The sequence below is a fragment of the Pyricularia grisea genome, chromosome I (assembly GCF_004355905.1).
Source record: "Pyricularia grisea strain NI907 chromosome I, whole genome shotgun sequence".
Lineage (NCBI taxonomy): Eukaryota > Fungi > Ascomycota > Sordariomycetes > Magnaporthales > Pyriculariaceae > Pyricularia > Pyricularia grisea.
In genome coordinates this window covers 4,442,203-4,458,408 of record NC_044973.1, presented here as the reverse complement: position 1 = coordinate 4,458,408, position 16,206 = coordinate 4,442,203, and the positions used below count along the sequence as shown (strand labels likewise).

The following is a 16,206-nucleotide window of genomic DNA, read 5'->3' as shown; positions in this document are numbered from 1 at the left end:
AGTATTCTTGGTAGTATACCGATCATATGAAAGATGAGGACATGTACATGCATGTATCATTTGGTGGGGACGGGCGGGGTTATCAAGGCTAACGTCATAAGGTATCCTCACTTTGCAGGCCGAGCTCTTCTCGGTGCTGCCGTGCTCGCAGTCCCTTTTCGACCATATAGCAATGTCCACCAATGGCGATGACTAGCTTTCCAGGCTGTGCCATAGCGGCCCTGGCTCTAATGCCACAGAAGCGACGGCGAGTTCCTACTGAAACCATGAAACATTTCTTGCCAGGTCGATACGAAATCCAAGTTCCTGGATGCAGTGGGATAGCCCTGAAGACAAACCTGTAAGTGTAACATGTATAATCTCTATTGCTCTCTTGAAAACCCTGCCGCCTACGAAACCGTGGTAATGATTTGATTATTCAGTATTACAACATATATCTAATAAATAATATGGGATTCTATAGTTTGTCTAACGGGCTAGACCTAGTAGTTACCTGCTAGCATGCCTTTCATGTCTGTAAACCAACCCCAAGGTAGAATTACCTCAGCTCAACTTTTTATTCGTCGACCCATTACCGTTCGGGTTGGTTCCTGGACTTGAGATATCCACCGCACTTTGGTCTGGCCTTACCTTGAATTTGGTGCCTCTCCATGTGACTGTCGTGCCCAGTAAAACAGCCCTGGTCCAAATAGGCAGTGCCAGAACTTCACGTCCAACCCATGTCAAAACCCAGGCGCCAAAGGGTCGGTTTGTGAGCTCGTTGCCTTGCGCAAAGTCAGGCGTGTCTGCATCCTTCTCGATGCTGCGGCAGGAGTGGAGAAAACGGTGCACCACATAGTCAATTGTGGCCCAGACGGCGATTGTAGCCAACCAGATGGACCACAGGGCAGTCCAGGTATGCGGGATGGGCCAGTTGGCGGGGTTGGGACACCACGGCGTGGTGGTCAGAGCGTGGGCGAATGCCATACAGCAAACCATGGACTCAACGCCAGGCTCAACCAGGGTTGCCAGTAGGACTGTCCACTTGCGCACGCGAAGCCACCTTATCCGGCGGGCAATGTATGAGCCGACTGAGTTGTTCATCATGGGCTGCAAAGCCAGGTCGCCAAATACTAGACCGTGGTTGCCGTGGCCAGGCACGTCCGAACGCCAAAGCAAATCTCCAATCCGATGGTCCTCGCAGATGTATTCCGAGAAGTAGTCTATACCGCGGGGGCGGGACACCGTTTCTTTGGACAGTATAGGGTTGTGTGCCGGGTCGGTGAGGCGGTCGAGATGGGATTTGCGAAACATGTTGCTCTTGCCGCAGATGCAGGGTGCGACGCCAACGGTGTTGATTGCGCTGTAGAATTTGCCGTGCGTAGTTGCCATGAACATCTCATCAAGTCTGCCGCCGCCGGTTTGCCAGACTTGGGAGTCTTGGGGTGGAGTGACGTCCACAGACAGGGGAAGCTGGTGAACGAATTTGTAGGGCCTGGAGCCGGTAGAGAAGCCACACAGCTTGTCAACCATCCGGCCAGTCGTGCCTTTAGACACCCATATGTTGCAGTCAATGATCCAAATTATGTCGCCTTTGGCCTCTCGGTAGGCGTGACTGATGTTGCGGATCTTGGGGTTGGGGCCAAGGTTACGTATGTTACCAGTGGTGCCGTAGAGCAACGGATCCTCAGTTTCGACAAAGAGACGGACGTCATGTGTGGCGCTGTACTCGGCGACGACCCTCTTTAGTAAAGGGTAGGCTGAGTCATCTTTGGATGAGACGCAAAGGCTCATGCTCAGTTTGTCTCTTGGATATGCTTGCTGGAGGGTCGAGATCAGGCATTCGTAAAGGCGGGGCTCGAGGCCTTTGACTGGACGGATTACGGTTACGTGCGGTACATCCTGAGATGCGAGTGAAGGCGATATCGGTGGCGGCGGAGGACGCGAGTAGGAGCGAAAGCTGATGGAGAGAGAGAGAAAGAGAGGTGCAACTTGTTAGATGGAGCGGCTCTGGAGACTTTGGTAGGATTCCATGTAACGTTAGGCTTCGATAGGCCATAGGGGTTGTTTGTCTTACAGTTGATATAAACCAATGCCCTGGACACAAAAGACGATAGGCGACCAGATAGCTCCGGCATAAGCCAGCCCATCCATGAGCAACGGCATTTGTTGCAGGTGGTGTTGTCCCAAAGCGCAACGTCGCAGATGTGTGCAGGGAGGAAGGCGGGCACAAGGAGGAAAGGGGCCGGCGGGTGGACGCAACGGGAGGCTCACAAGTGCTGTGGGACAATCAACACGTTGCTATTAAATATCGTAGAAAACAGAGGCTTGATTTGAGTTTTGGTAATATTTTAACCTGCATTACTCTCTCGACTCCCACCTCTCTGCTAATTTCTAGTTCTAGTAAAGAAAAAGCCCCTGAAGTCAAGACCCATGACTGTGAAATTCGATAGCTCTAGCTAGTGGATCCCACCTATCCGATCCGTCGCTCGCGTGAAATCTCGACGATTTTTTTTTTCTTTTTCTGTCTACGCGAAGTGACAGCTTCCCTACTCCATACTCTAGATCAACCAACCCTGTACCATTGCTAGGTACCTAGCTACACAAGCCTGCCACCGCCTGCGACTGTCTCGGAAATCCAATCCCCAATCAGAACAATCTAAATGACCTCCACTGGCAGTTGGTCCCACCATGAAGCTTATTTGACCAATGATATGCAGTCAATACTGTATCCAGTTGCCAAGTGCTACTGGCCCGTGCCGAGGGAACCCCAGTGAGGGGACTGGCAGAAAAAGAAAAAAAAAGGGGAAAAAAACTTTCACCTACAAATTCTCCCATCTGCAGATCAGATCATCCCCGACACCGTCCTCCGTCTTTGATCCAAAACACATACCAAAGAAAAAAATATCTGCTTCAGCCTGCTGATGCATACTTATAGGTCTTGAATGGCCGTTTCCAAACAGCCTCTGCCGGTATCGCAGAGGGACCTTCCCTCACCTCGGTAAGTCGCCATTCGTTTGGCATCATGGCCTTCTAATCTGCCAGCTTGGTAGCCACGCATTTCTAGACTACCCTAATGTGCAAGTGCACCGATTGCGGTGATGACTTCATTATTGGTGCTGAGAGACCTACTTAGTAGCTCTCAATGAGTGCCTCTTATTATAGACTACAACGGTATCTGAGCGATCGCACTTTGCCATGTGGGCGCATGCCAAGTGGTAATGCTGTCATGGTAATTTCATTCATTCTTCCATCCTAGGTACCTTACCTAGGTAGGTAGAGTACTTGCTGGCTTCTCACCCCCAAAGCATGCCAACTTGGCCGAAGGTTGTTTGACTTACAATTTCCTGTCTGCAACAGTGCCAACATGCTAAAAGTCGAAAATGGCTGAGAAAAACACCAGAACCAGCTCAGACTCACCTAACACGAGAGCACCTGTTTTCAAAAAGCCTTCGACACCCAGGGTTCCAATCCACCAGGTCTATGCACTACCAGCTCCCATCAGGACTTTTCCCTTGCCAAGCTTTTACCCGAGTAACCCGCTGTCTCTCGCGCATCTCGTCTATATATGGTTGAAGCAGACAGTCTTTGCCAGGCCGCCGAATGAACCCTCCAAGTTGTACCAGGGCGAGTGGTCGCCAGAGACAAGGTCCGTCAACATCTCAGATGCTATAGCCATAAGAGCTCTGTGGGAGCAGGGCTTCTTTGGAAAAGGAAGTCTGAGCCGCAGCGAGCCAAACTGGCTGAAGCGAGAGATGAACCGCCGTGGTGTCGATTCCGTCAGTGTTGCAGAACAAAACACAAATAAGAGAAGAGAAGAACGTCTTCGGGCCAAATGGGAACGGGCAAGACTTGAGCAGGAGATTATAGAACAGACTCGCCTGGAGGAAAGTCTAGCTGCTGTTGTCCTACCCGCATCCCATGCCCTGCAAGCCATCGTCCCTCCAGTGGGTCCTCTTGAACTTCTTCGATTGCCCAACTCAGCGTCGGATCTGGAGGTCGCAACCTTGATACCCAATTCCACCAGCGGACTAGCCAACGGCACAAGCGGATTGTCCTACGATCTGGCAACCTCAGCAGAACAGTCCCAGATCAATGGTGCTCCAAAGTCCAATGGTAGTACCCACCCACCGTCTCACAAAATTGAAGGTCTGCACCATCTGCTTAAGAAGCAGAAGAATGTCCGTTTCTCAGGTGGCGTCGTCTCGACCACATTTGACCAAAACGATGCGCCTAGTCCTGGAGGGTCTCAATCACAACTTCTGAAGGATTCTGTGAAAACAGCACCAGTGCACACAGGTCCAGGTAGTGATATTTCGCGCAGCGCGCCTCTTGACGAGACTCGAGACCTCGAGCACCTACAGTTATCTGCACAGGAAGCATTTTACCTTTCCTTTGCCATCGGCGCACTGGAAGTCGTAGACCCAAAAACGCAGTCAAAAATGACAAACTTGGAGCTTCTGCACCTGTTTGCCGACCACTACTATTTCCCGCCACGATTGTCGAGCCATGGATCCTCTGGTCTACGCACCGATGACCCTTTTCTTGTTCATTACGTTGTGTTCCATCACTTTCGATCACTTGGCTGGGTTCCTCGCGAGGGCGTCAAGTTCGGAGTTGACTTGCTCCTTTACCGGCGCGGACCCGTATTTGATCATGCTGAATTTGGCCTCATGGTGCTTCCATCTTATTCACATCCAGATTGGAACCTTGAGGAGCGCAGACACCCGCAGCAAAATGTATCTTGGTTCTGGCTACATGGAATCCAACGGGTTCTTTCTCACGTGCTCAAAAGTCTGGTTCTTGTCTACGTAGACATCCCGCCGCCCTCAACCGTCGACTTGGTATCAGACCCAAACAAGGGGGGCATTTCTGGCCTGCTGGAGCAGTACAAAGTGAGGGAAGTGATGGTTAGGCGTTGGTCCTCAAACCGCAATCGGTAGCCGATGCCGCACGAAGGCTGTGGGCACATGGGGATGGGCAGTCGGTACTACGGCGATCACAGGATTGGATGCTTTTTCTTGTGAAGCATGGACGAATCATGATGCTAAAAAGCTGCATATAGTTCGCCCCGAGTTAATAGCCAAAGTTCGGGCAATGTTGAAATTTGAATAATTAATGAATACATCCTTCCATGCACCGAGTAACTGACACGAGACACTACGCGCGTGACTTTTTGAATCGAAACGGGCGTGTCTAGTGAAACGCCGCGCGCACTGAATATGCACTAAACGCCGGTCTCATGATCGGCCGGTCTACTAATGGACGGTAGTCGGCCATCATGTCAAGACTCGCATCACTGATTGCGAGAATTCGAATTGCAAATGGGCTGCATTTTTATGTTTTGTTATATGATTATATAGCACTGCTTTTCTAGTCGCGAAGGAGCATTCGCACATCGGGTTCATATTGCCGAAGGACAGAAACCCGGCCGGTATCGAGAAACCAAGTTGAACAAACCCCTTCATATCGCAAAAAGCAACGCATAGCACAGGCATCAAAGACATAGAAATTAATGATGAGATCCTGGACTCCTTTCATCCATCTTATGGCAGCTGCCTCCCTCGTTGGAGCGATGCCACTCATGGCCCATGTGGGAGCCGCACCTGCAGAGGGCCCCCAACAGCAGCGCTGCCAGACCAAACCTTTCGCATTCTTCCTAGCTGGTGATTCGACAACAGCTATACAGAGTCCGAACGGCGGCGGCTGGGGCACGGGGTTTCTGTCTTATCTCAACGACACGGCGGGAGCCTGGGGCGTCAATCACGGCATCAACGGCGCGACCACGGCATCTTTTGTCGAAGCAGGAGAGTGGGCACGTGTGCTGTCGTCGGTTCACCAAAACAGCGCAAACAGCAGCTGCGTCGTGACGATTCAGTTTGGGCACAACGACCAACTTCCATCCCGAGGCGTCTCGAGAGAACAGTTCCAGTCAAACTTGGAGAATTTTGCTATTGATGTTACTGCCGCAGGGGGGCTGCCAGTAATACTGAGCCCGCTCTCGAGGAGAGATTTCTGGGACAACGGAACGCTTGTAGATTCTCTTGGAGTTGAGCGGAGCTTGGCCAAGACGGCTGCGGCCAATTCCGGCGCGAGATTTGTTGACCTGAACCAGGCGAGCGCCAGCTATATCCAGGCCATTGGAGCGGGAGCCAGCAAGAAGTATAACAGCAGTCCTGGTGACACGACGCACCTAGACAAGTGGGGGAGTGTGGTATTCGGAAGGATGCTTGCAGACTTGCTGCTTGGGCATGATGCAAGACTGGATAGCGAAGACAGAGATGTTGGGATGATGGTGCAGAACCCTGAGTTGATAATTCTCGAGCAGGACGGGTCAGACGAACTGGAGCCTAGGGCTGAATGCCTGAAGGGGTGGCTTGTCGAGGACAAGGAGCTTAGTCGCAAGATTTGGAAAGGAGATGCGGCCTGATGGGCTTGATTGACCCCGTAAAAACGTCAACTGAGTACATATTCATACTGCTATACCTCACCTTCGTCCCTGCCAAAGTTTCTATTCTCATGACCGCCAAAGCACTGTATCAGAACCTGACCAAGTTGTTGTATTAATTTCCACCAAGGACCCCTGAACCTGCTGTGTTTTGTTTATACCATGTCGATAAGGTCCCTTCACCTACCCAGGCTAATTTGCTTGCTGCATAAAGTTCACCTTGTTACTTCCGCTTAGTCCCATCCCAATTCTTCACGTCAACACCCTCGGGTGGATGAACCTCAACCTGACGATTGGCAACATCCGACCAGTCCATGCTCAGCTCCGTTCCATTGCTTTCAGTGAAGCTCTTCATCATGGCACGCTTAGCCTCGGGTGTCGCGCCCTTGTACAGCTCCTCGAAGAAATGGTTCACATCCTGAGGCTCCTCATGGTCATCGTCGAGCTTCTCCCAGTTCTTGGGCCCGCTCTTGGAACTAGTTGGGTAGGGCGGCGGCTTGTTCTGGAGGACCCAATCCGGTATCGGCTCGGGCTTTGGCGGCTCATCTTCCACGTCGGGTTCAGACCGCACCGAGTCCTTCGGTTGGGATGTTGATGTAAGGTCGGCCGAGTCGGTCATGGTACCCCACGTTTTCCATTTCTCTCCCGGCTGTGCCTTGACTAGCGTTAACTCAACCTTGACAGACCCGACGAACTGCTTGATGGTGCCAGGCTCAATTTCATAAGCCAAGGTGAGCTTCACCGGCGGATCACCTTCTTTGGGCATATTATGTAGCACAATGGTCCTTGAGTCGGCTTCGGCGCGGAACGATTTCTTGTCGACTCCTTTGCAAAAGATGCTTAGGGTGACGTTGGCAGAGCTTTGGAAAAAGTCAACCCGAAGCTGCTGAGGTTTTGCGGCCGTGGCGCCAGTCTCTGCCGCTGCGGGCCCCTGGCTTCCACCTGGTCCCTTTTCAGAAGCGTTCTTGCTTCCATCCAGACGGTGCTCCCCGTCCACCAATGCCGGCGGGTTTGGCGTCCTGGTAACAGTCAACTTCCTTTCGATCGCATCGGATGGCAACTTCGCCATGCTAGATAAACACATCTGCCGCATAGAATGTGCCCTGACCCATTTTCTGCTCTTGGTCAGATCATCCTGGTTCACATTGCCCTTTCCCGGGGAAACAGGCTTTTCCTTCTCGGCCTGCTCCAACGTGCAATTGTAGAAGCCGTCGCCATCAACCTTGGCCAACGCTGGATCCTCCTCGCGGGCCGAAGCTCCACTGCCCAGCCTGACTGCCCACAACAGACAGGCGTCGGCGTCGGCGTATCTCCCCAGCCGGAAGAGAGCCACGCCGCGCCGATACTGTGCCTCGAGCATCTGCTCGAGCCTCTGCGAATGCTGCCGCCCAGCGGCAATGTTGTACGCATGCTCGGCGTCAACGAGGGCGCGCTCAAACTGTGATGTTTTAGTGTATGCCTCGGCGCGGGCGAGAAGCCAGATCGGAGACATGGTGACGGCAATGGCCTTTGTCAAATGTGGGATCGCGTCCGCATAGTTGCCCTCCTTGCAGAGGGCTATGCCCTTGTTGGCGTTGACGAACTCCATGATATTGGCCAGATCAGACAGACGGCTTGCAGCCGAAAATTGTAGTCGGATGCCAACCAAGATGGTGCAATCTGTTTTTGCTGGTTTTTTTTGTTCTCCTTTTTTCTTTTTCTTTTTCTCTTAAATTCCGAGACAATATCCAGTGTAGGAGTAAAGTAGGTATGTGTTATTTTGTTTTTGTAGACGATAGATGTGTATCGACCGTATCAAAGTGTTTCCAACAAGCATGCAACCAAACTTGAGATGGAAGCTTTCGGAGCTTGCTCGAAGCAACCCAACTGCATAGAAGCGGGGAACTGGGTAGCTCCTCCACTCACACCATCCGAGATGCATGGGAGGAACCACCCCACCTTCAAGGAGCACTTGCCAATAATTTGATCTCATCTTGCCACCTACCTTACCTAGTAGTCAAGGTAGGAGGTACTTAGATTTGAGCAGTAGGTGTGTCACCATGGCATCGAGTGTAATTTACTAATTATCGGGCAACCAAACCGTGGTCCCACGTCCAATATTGAAAATTTCCGTGTCCATATGTACTATACTGTCATGACTACCTGCAATTAATTACCTACCTAGGTACTTGATTCACCTCAATAAAATCATCCGATTCGAAAAATTTCACCTGTCCCTTAGACAACCGTCTCATTCGGGTATCTTTTGGCAAACATTCCCAGAGCCTTCAAGGTGAAAGTGAACTTGTAGTTTGGATACGAAATCATGCAGCTCTTGTTGAATACGCCCTCTATGGCCTCCTGAAGCCACTCGCCGTTGGGCTGCTGGCGTTGCATAATGAGCTTCACGCCTTTGCGGATGGGTTCGATATCTGGGTAGTCAGCCTTCATTAGACCAATGATGGCCCATGCAGTCTGCACCACAAGTGATCCCATAGGATGCTCGTGATACTTGGCTTCCTCGCAAGCCTGTGATTTCAAGATCAGGATGTATTAGTTTGTCTTGTGGGCCGCGTGGCGTTGATGAGTGGCCATGATGTGGGATAATGACTTACTCTGTAGCTCTCAGACCAACCACCATCCTCACGCTGCTTGGACACCAAAAAGTCGCAGCCCTTCCTTGAGCTCTCGCTATCCCGATAGGTCTCACCAATGCTAGCCAGACTCTCCAAGGCAAACATGCCAGCATATGTGAAGCATATACCCCAGCTGCCATACCAACTACCATCCGGCCTCTGATCTGACTTGATCCAGTTCACGGCTTTGTGAATGAACGTTTTGACCTCGGAAGCCCTGTAGTCCGGCCAGTGCTTGTGGAAAAGTGACAGGGCTGTGACGCAGGCGGTGGTACATTCGGGGTATAGATACTCAACCATGATGCGTCCAAAGACCTCGGCAGCGTTCAGCATCTCCAACTTTTCACTACCACGCGGCGGTTCGTACGAAGCACATCCTCCGTTTTCCGTCTGGTAGGTAAGCAGCGTGTCAATCGCGTCGAAGATTCTCCTATCACTGATGAGTTGTGGGTATCCCGGAGTCTTCTGCAGTATGATGACGGATTTCAGGGCCTCGGAAATGCAGTCGCTGACGGCATAACCTTGGTCCTTGTTACTGAAACCCCACGCGCCTTTGCGAGGGTGCCTGTATGATTCATCCTGCCATTTGCAGTTCTCACGGATCTGCTGATCGTCGAGGAACTCAAGAGCTTTGAGCAGCATTGGCTTCCAGCGGCGATCTTCTGTCAGACCTGCATCCATTACAGCCTGTATGGCAAAGGCCGTATCCCAACATTGAACCCCGTTTGTGCCATTGACCATCAAGCCTTCTTTGTTCACCCAAAGGAACTCCTGTGACCTCTCGCGGTGTCTCTTGACGGCGTATGAGTCCGGCCCATCCTTGATGTAGCAAACAACCATGTTCATAGCGCTGTTCACGGGCGCTAGGTCGGCATAATCCGTATTCTCGTCCTCCATGTCGACCAGCTTGCTGACCCAATCTTCCGCCCTTCTCTTGAGGAAGTTAGGGCGCAAAAATGGGTTCCAAACGTTGACAATGGCCCAGTTTGCAACGCCGAGTAGCCAAGTCTTGGGATGATAGTTGTCCCGTGGGGCAATACTGTCTCTATTTGCTGCCCAGTTGATATTCTCGTATGGCTCAACAAACAGCTCCTGTCTGAGCTCTTTCACAAGATCCGTCGTCTCACCCTGCCATCTTTTCGAGTATATATATGACATTGGTAGGAACACCATTCGCATATGGATCCACCAGCGCCATGGGGCAAAGGGCACCCAATCGGGCAGCAGCCAGATCTCGGGCGGCACTGGGTTCACCAGGTCCCAAGGAACGACGCCCAGAACAGCGAGCCAAAATTTTGCCCAGTGCGGCGCCTGGGTCGTGCCGCCGAGCTTATGAAGGGTTGCGCGGGCCTTGACCATGACAGGATGGTCTGCATCCACGCCAACGATCCTCAGGGTGGTGTAGTTCAAAACTGTGCCAAACACAGTGCTCTCGCCCTCAATATGTAAGCCCCATCCACCATCCTCTACATTCGCGCGCGCGAAGAGATAGTTCTTGATCTCGGTAGCAACAGGCCATGAAATCGGCGTCTTGGTCACGTACCAGCCAATGACAAAACCAGGCATGAGGAACATGGGCCCGCCATATTCGCAGCCCCAGTTGCCAGGCGGTAGCTGCAGCTTTTCGAAGAAATCGAGGCCGTTGACGACAGCATCGAGAGGTTTCTTGGGTTCGGGGAGTGTCGGTAGGTCCTAGCAGATATGACACATCGATTAGCGACTGGACTTGCCGTACGACGTCCGCCACAATGGAGGGGATGCTCACCATAGGCAGGCCCAGGTACCATTTATCAGCGTAGCTCTGCGGCCATTCCTTGACAGCCTCGTCATCCTCGAGATAATGCCAGGTGTGTCGACCCTCGTCATCTAGCATGCGCCAGCGTGATGTATCTGTCTTTTCAGCAAGTTTGGGTCGCTTCCAACTTGAATCTTCAGCATTAGTGGCGGCCGAACGTTTCATAGAACCGCGCCGGACACCATTGCTGTCTGTGCTGTTGAGAGCCACGCCTGTGGCTTTAGCCTCACCCATAACGAATGAATGAATGGGGCAGAGGATGATTGCAGCTCCGTTTTGTATTTGTGAGCGCTCGAACTGCGAATATCTGAGTTCCCAAGCTTCGTAAAAATACTGAAAATCCCGATCTGCACCGAAATTGGCCTGAACCACCTAGCAGTGGTAGCTAGCGGCCCTTCATATGGAACAGCCCTGATGGACGGCAAGACGGGTATTAAAATTGAGATTGGACTCGGACCGCCGCCCCGCCCAACAAGAAAGAACCCTTGCTCGCAGAAAAGGGTCCACCTCACCCCACCAGGGCCCCACGAATCCAGAAGGGTCTTTCCTTCCACAAAGAGATGAAAAACGTCGGTTTGTTTGGTGAACGTTTGCCATCCAACAGTACTCGGATCGGTAACTGCCCTTTGAGAGAGCAGAAACACCTGTAATGCCTGCTGATGACCAGGCTCGTTTACGAAATCGTCGTAAAAAAAAGACCAAAAAAAAAACTTAGAAATGCTTATTTTCCGCCTCCCGCCAGCATGTGTCCATAAGCGGTACGGATATAGGCTTTGCAAACTTTAGTGCCGGCCGGTTTTCACGTACCCATCCATGTTCACTTTGTATATTCGAGTCAAACCCGAACACGATCGATTCGCATCCCCCTTCCTGACTTGCCATCAGACATGATGCTCAGGCGCTCGGGGCGTGTCCGCAAGCCTCCGAGGTGGCTGCTGCTGTCCTCTGTTCCCGTGGAACCCCAAGATCAAGCGAACAGTCAAAATACTCGAGCTAGTGAGAATCGTCAAGAGCTTGCCATGCAAGATCAAGGTTCTGATAGCCGATATTCTCGGGACAGAAGCCAGAGCGCTGAGCGGTTTGTGGAACACGGCAATGAATATGTACAGCAACAGGCTATCATCCATACTGCCAGCCGGTCACCTAGCAATGCAGAGAGCCATCCTGTGACTGTGATCTCGCAGATTGAAGCCATCTTCGAGTCGATTGCAGTCGATATACAGCAGGGCAGGGAATTAACTATTCCGTATTGTCGTGTCAGAGGCACACGTGACATCAACAGCCGGCTAAGATTTCCAGGACGCAGTGTTTCTGAGGCAAGGTCGTTTGGTAAGATTCCTTTGCCCACCCCGGGGAAGCGGCAAATTACATTTCTGCGAGCTGTATTTAAATTATCATATTTCTGTAGCCCGGGTACTGTGCATTCTGGAGATGTCACACCAGGCTCTCATAAGTGGCAATATTGTAACAAAAAGGTGTGTTAATAACATCGGATGTAGTTCTTTTTGGCTGACGCGAAACCAACAAGGTACGCAGAGGGATGGATACACTTACTAATTGCGCACCAGGAACATATTTTACCAAGCCAAAGCTCTATTCCGCGACCAAGCTGTTGTTGATCGACTGGTAGATGATGTGGCATTCACACTCGGAGTTGGGCGACATTCATTGAACATTGTCAGTCGCCCAGAGCAGTAGCAGTAGCAGTATCTGATGGCAACGGCTGACCCATCTGAAGACCGCCGCTGGCAAGGGTCTGGTCATAGGGCCAATTTCCTTTGTCCTCAATGATGGCACGATGGTCTCTTGCGACCACATGCGGACTGAGGTAATCACCCCGATAACATACTCCTGAATGGATTGCTTCTGGTCTTGTCATCAAATTGATTGGAATACTTATCCAGGGAACAATTATTTGCTCAACAGAAGGACTAGGTCAAATTGAGTTCCCTTCCGCATGTTGGGTCTTGATTATCGAGAAAGAAGTGAGCGGAATACATCTGCAGAAATATTGGTGCTCACAACACTGACATTCGTTTTGCAAGGCAACTTTCAGGACTCTTGCGTCTTCCCAGTTCTTCAGGAACTCGCGCGCCGGGCCGGGTATCATGATCACAGCAAGTCACCGCCCTAAAAGTTTGGCTGGCATAGCCTCAACTGAGGGACGGTCTGGCTAATCACAACCTTTTGATCGTCACAGGGAAAAGGCTATCCGGACCTCAATACGAGGAACCTGGTGTATTGTCTTCGAGACGCGCGTCCGTGGATCCCGATTTACACCTTGGTCGATTATGACCCTGACGGGATCAGAATACTGTGCACGTATAAATACGGCAGCTCTTCTTTGGAGCACGAGAGACGATCGGCTGTGAACAGCATCGAGTGGATAGGAATTCGCTTTTCGGACGTCAAACAGCACTATCTGAGACCATGCAACAGTCTCTTGCAGGATGATGGCTCCCAAATCAACATTGAAGGTACGTGCCATCACAAAGAAAGTCACCCTCAACAAGGAAGACTTTCCAAGCCAAGAAGCTGCGGCCCTCCATACCAAGGGCTGCGACGCTGAGACCAGGAGCCTCTATCTAACTCAAGTACTCTCCAATATGTAGCACACTCAAGATTGGACGTAGTACAGGTCAGAAGTCGGCCAGGATTTTCTATGCCACGACAGAACGATTTCGAAGCAAGCACGTCCCAGCTGACAACCAGGGACCGTAAACTTGCCCATGAGATGGTTTCAAGGCTATCTGGATCATTAGATATGAGGGGAGAACATGAAGAGCACTTGCGCGAGCTTCAGGTCATGCTTATGCTCAATGTCAAGGCCGAGATACAAGCTGTTGACAATCTTGGGGATATTACCGAGTGGATTGACAACAAACTTTGCGCCCAGCTGATGGGTGCATAGCCAAACGAGACTTGGCTACCGGTCCGATGCACATGGTTAGAAATGAGACCTAGACGAGACAATATAATCTTGAAGCAAACTCCAAAGCAAATTCGGGTCTGTCAGAGCCTGTATCTAATTATTCTTGTAATGGTGCTCGCATGGAGTAGAGCTCGCATTCACGACGGATCGTTCATGAAGATATTGATGAGGGCCGATTGCACGGTGTATCGTAAATTAAACACTGTGCTGTGAATTCTTTTTTTTTTTTTTGCTTGCCGACCAGAAATTTTGCCCATACACGCAATGACAGTGGAGTGGTGGGCGAACTAAGGAAGTTGGAAAAATGTAAAAGAACCCCTCCAACAGGAAGAAAAAAGAGGAAAAAAACAAACCAAGACAAGAAACATACAATTAAAACAACAACAAAAGCAAAGGCAAAATAGAGAAAACAAATCTTAAAGCGCACGTTATCTGAAGATTTCAGCTTTCCTTCTTTGTCCAGAAATTACAAAACTCTTTCTGCTGAAGATGGCTCCCAAACTGAGCGAAGAGGAGATTGACGACCTCGTCTACTTGGCGCGAGCGGGTGAGGCGACGGAGCTGACGGAACTTATCTCGACGCTTGCAACCCGGGAAGGCGTCAGCGACGCCGAAATACTTTTGCAAGCCAGAGATGAGGGAAAGTCGACTTGTTTGCATATGGCGACAGGGAATGGGCACCTAGGTGGGTGCATTTTAAATCCTGTTCATATTCATATTCATACTGTCTTTCTCCCGTCTTTATCGTCTTCTCCGTCAACCTCTTTCTCATTCCCTCTGCTGTTCTTCCGCACTGTTATAGTTTTGAGCCGAGAACCACATTTCCTCCTTCCATCTAGTATATGTCTACAGCCGCATGCTAACAAGGGTCGCGATATCACAACACAACCAAAAATCAAGAAATCGTCAAGTACCTTATCAGCTTGTTCGGAAAACGCCCGGCCACGGAGAGGCAGGAATACTTGGACGCAGCCAACGAGTACGGCAACACGGGTCTGCATTGGGCATCGCTGGGTGGACACCTCGAGGTCGTCAAGGTGCTTGTGGACGCGGGGGCGAGCCCGGCGTTAGCGAACGACAAGAACTACGTGCCACTGGATCTAGCAAGTTTCAACGACCATGTGAAAGTGGTTGACTATTTTCTGGAGCAGGCCAAGAAGCTCGAGACGGATGACGGGGAGATGGGGCTAGGGGGTGCGGTAGAGGGGATGGGCGTTGGTGGGGCTAGTGGGAAGGACGGAGAAGATGAAGGAGAAGAGGAGGTAGTTGTGATGAAGGCTGGTGATGTCAGCCAATCCTGAGAGAAGTAGGATGCTGGATGGCGAAATGGTGATTCCATGACATCCTCGGGGGCTATAAAAGGGCAGGGAGGATAGGTGATCACGTGTGTCCTTGCTGATCTGGGTAATAATCCTTTGAAGAAAAAGAAAAAAAAAAGGAAAAAAAGAATAAGTATCAAGTGAAGGACAGTTTGTCTAGGAATGACACAGGAAAGCCGTAAATCTCTTGCGAAACCAGAACAAATGCACAGCGAGCCACTTATCCCGAATGCCAAACCGGCTCTCTGTTGGTACAACCAGTCAACAGGTCTGTAAGAAATATAGCACATAGTCTGATAAGAATCAAATAAATAGCTGAAAATGACGCAAATGAAAGCATTTAAGATACCTAAATTTTCTGCGAATCAGGATGTAGGTTACAAAAAAGCACGGATTTGGTTGTGTAGGAAGAATAAAATACAAAAATTAAGAGCACTGGGTCACATATGCACTAAAACTTAGAATAATGATGAATGCAACTTTCCGGGGAATTTGTGATTGTTTGGGTACGCAAATGCCCAGGGTTTTGTGGTCTTAACCGTGGCATAGAGGCCTTTGTACCTATGCATCAAGGCAATCTATGTTTCGATGTCGGGGACTGGGGGAAATCTGAAAAGAGATTTGGTACCATAGTAAATGTCAGTGAAGCCCGCCCCCACGCCTGCGACACCGTGTGTGCTACTTGTGCGTGGGGGGTTGTGCGTGGGAAGGTGGGGGTTTGCAACAAAGTAAGGTACCTGAAAAGGCACATAGGTACCCAAGGTACCTCGTGCGAACAAGACAATTTAATTCGCATACATCCATCCATGCCTATGTAGATATGTTTGAGCGCTCCAAATATTAAAAAAAGGTATGAGGGCATATGAATCCGAAAGTCTGATACCAAGTTGAAATACTGAATTTGATCTTTGTAGGTAGAATAGAGCCTGCATCTTTTTGCAGTCCGTCCCTTTCACAACGTTCATCCCTAGTCCCCACCAGGTACTATGTCAATCCATGCGTTTGCTGGGTCTGGCTGGGGCCGAGGATGAGATGAGGGTCACACCCCCGCCTTTCTTTATCCTTCACTATCATAAACTGAGCCTGCAGTACCGTACCTACCTTACCTACCTTGCCCC

The 16,206-nt window shown here is 50.6% G+C and overlaps 7 protein-coding genes across 7 annotated transcripts; 4 read left to right on the top strand and 3 right to left on the bottom strand.

Annotated features, from left to right (window-relative positions):
• Window positions 1–397: 397 nt before the first annotated feature.
• On the bottom strand, window positions 398–2,587 carry PgNI_06409 (uncharacterized protein). The gene is made up of 2 exons (XM_031126433.1): window positions 2,057–2,587; window positions 398–1,939 (listed from the first exon to the last, which is right to left on the bottom strand). The coding sequence occupies exons 1-2, from the start codon at window positions 2,143–2,145 to the stop codon at window positions 544–546; spliced, it is 1,485 nt and encodes a 494-aa protein (XP_030982513.1). The 5' UTR covers window positions 2,146–2,587; the 3' UTR covers window positions 398–543.
• Window positions 2,588–3,362: 775 nt separating this feature from the next.
• Window positions 3,363–4,922, top strand: PgNI_06408 (uncharacterized protein; the record flags this gene model as incomplete). Its single annotated transcript, XM_031126432.1, has 1 exon — window positions 3,363–4,922. The coding sequence occupies one exon, from the start codon at window positions 3,363–3,365 to the stop codon at window positions 4,920–4,922; it is 1,560 nt and encodes a 519-aa protein (XP_030982514.1).
• A 641-nt stretch (window positions 4,923–5,563) lies between these two features.
• Window positions 5,564–6,409, top strand: PgNI_06407 (uncharacterized protein; the record flags this gene model as incomplete). Its single annotated transcript, XM_031126431.1, has 1 exon — window positions 5,564–6,409. The coding sequence occupies one exon, from the start codon at window positions 5,564–5,566 to the stop codon at window positions 6,407–6,409; it is 846 nt and encodes a 281-aa protein (XP_030982517.1).
• A 241-nt stretch (window positions 6,410–6,650) lies between these two features.
• PgNI_06406 (uncharacterized protein) lies at window positions 6,651–8,015 on the bottom strand (the record flags this gene model as incomplete). The annotated part of the gene is made up of 1 exon (XM_031126430.1): window positions 6,651–8,015. One exon carries the CDS (start codon window positions 8,013–8,015, stop codon window positions 6,651–6,653), a length of 1,365 nt encoding a protein of 454 aa, XP_030982519.1.
• Window positions 8,016–8,513: 498 nt separating this feature from the next.
• PgNI_06405 (uncharacterized protein) lies at window positions 8,514–11,256 on the bottom strand. Its single transcript, XM_031126429.1, has 3 exons — window positions 10,808–11,256; window positions 9,022–10,734; window positions 8,514–8,935 (listed from the first exon to the last, which is right to left on the bottom strand). The coding sequence occupies exons 1-3, from the start codon at window positions 11,069–11,071 to the stop codon at window positions 8,645–8,647; spliced, it is 2,268 nt and encodes a 755-aa protein (XP_030981912.1). The 5' UTR covers window positions 11,072–11,256; the 3' UTR covers window positions 8,514–8,644.
• Window positions 11,257–11,587: 331 nt separating this feature from the next.
• On the top strand, window positions 11,588–13,822 carry PgNI_06404 (uncharacterized protein). Its single transcript, XM_031126428.1, has 8 exons — window positions 11,588–12,166; window positions 12,246–12,312; window positions 12,406–12,514; window positions 12,576–12,665; window positions 12,742–12,822; window positions 12,883–12,973; window positions 13,045–13,314; window positions 13,450–13,822. The coding sequence occupies exons 1-8, from the start codon at window positions 11,725–11,727 to the stop codon at window positions 13,746–13,748; spliced, it is 1,449 nt and encodes a 482-aa protein (XP_030982516.1). The 5' UTR covers window positions 11,588–11,724; the 3' UTR covers window positions 13,749–13,822.
• A 263-nt stretch (window positions 13,823–14,085) lies between these two features.
• PgNI_06403 (uncharacterized protein) lies at window positions 14,086–15,592 on the top strand. Its single transcript, XM_031126427.1, has 2 exons — window positions 14,086–14,454; window positions 14,670–15,592. The coding sequence occupies exons 1-2, from the start codon at window positions 14,259–14,261 to the stop codon at window positions 15,068–15,070; spliced, it is 597 nt and encodes a 198-aa protein (XP_030982521.1). The 5' UTR covers window positions 14,086–14,258; the 3' UTR covers window positions 15,071–15,592.
• The last annotated feature ends 614 nt before the right edge of the window (window positions 15,593–16,206 follow it).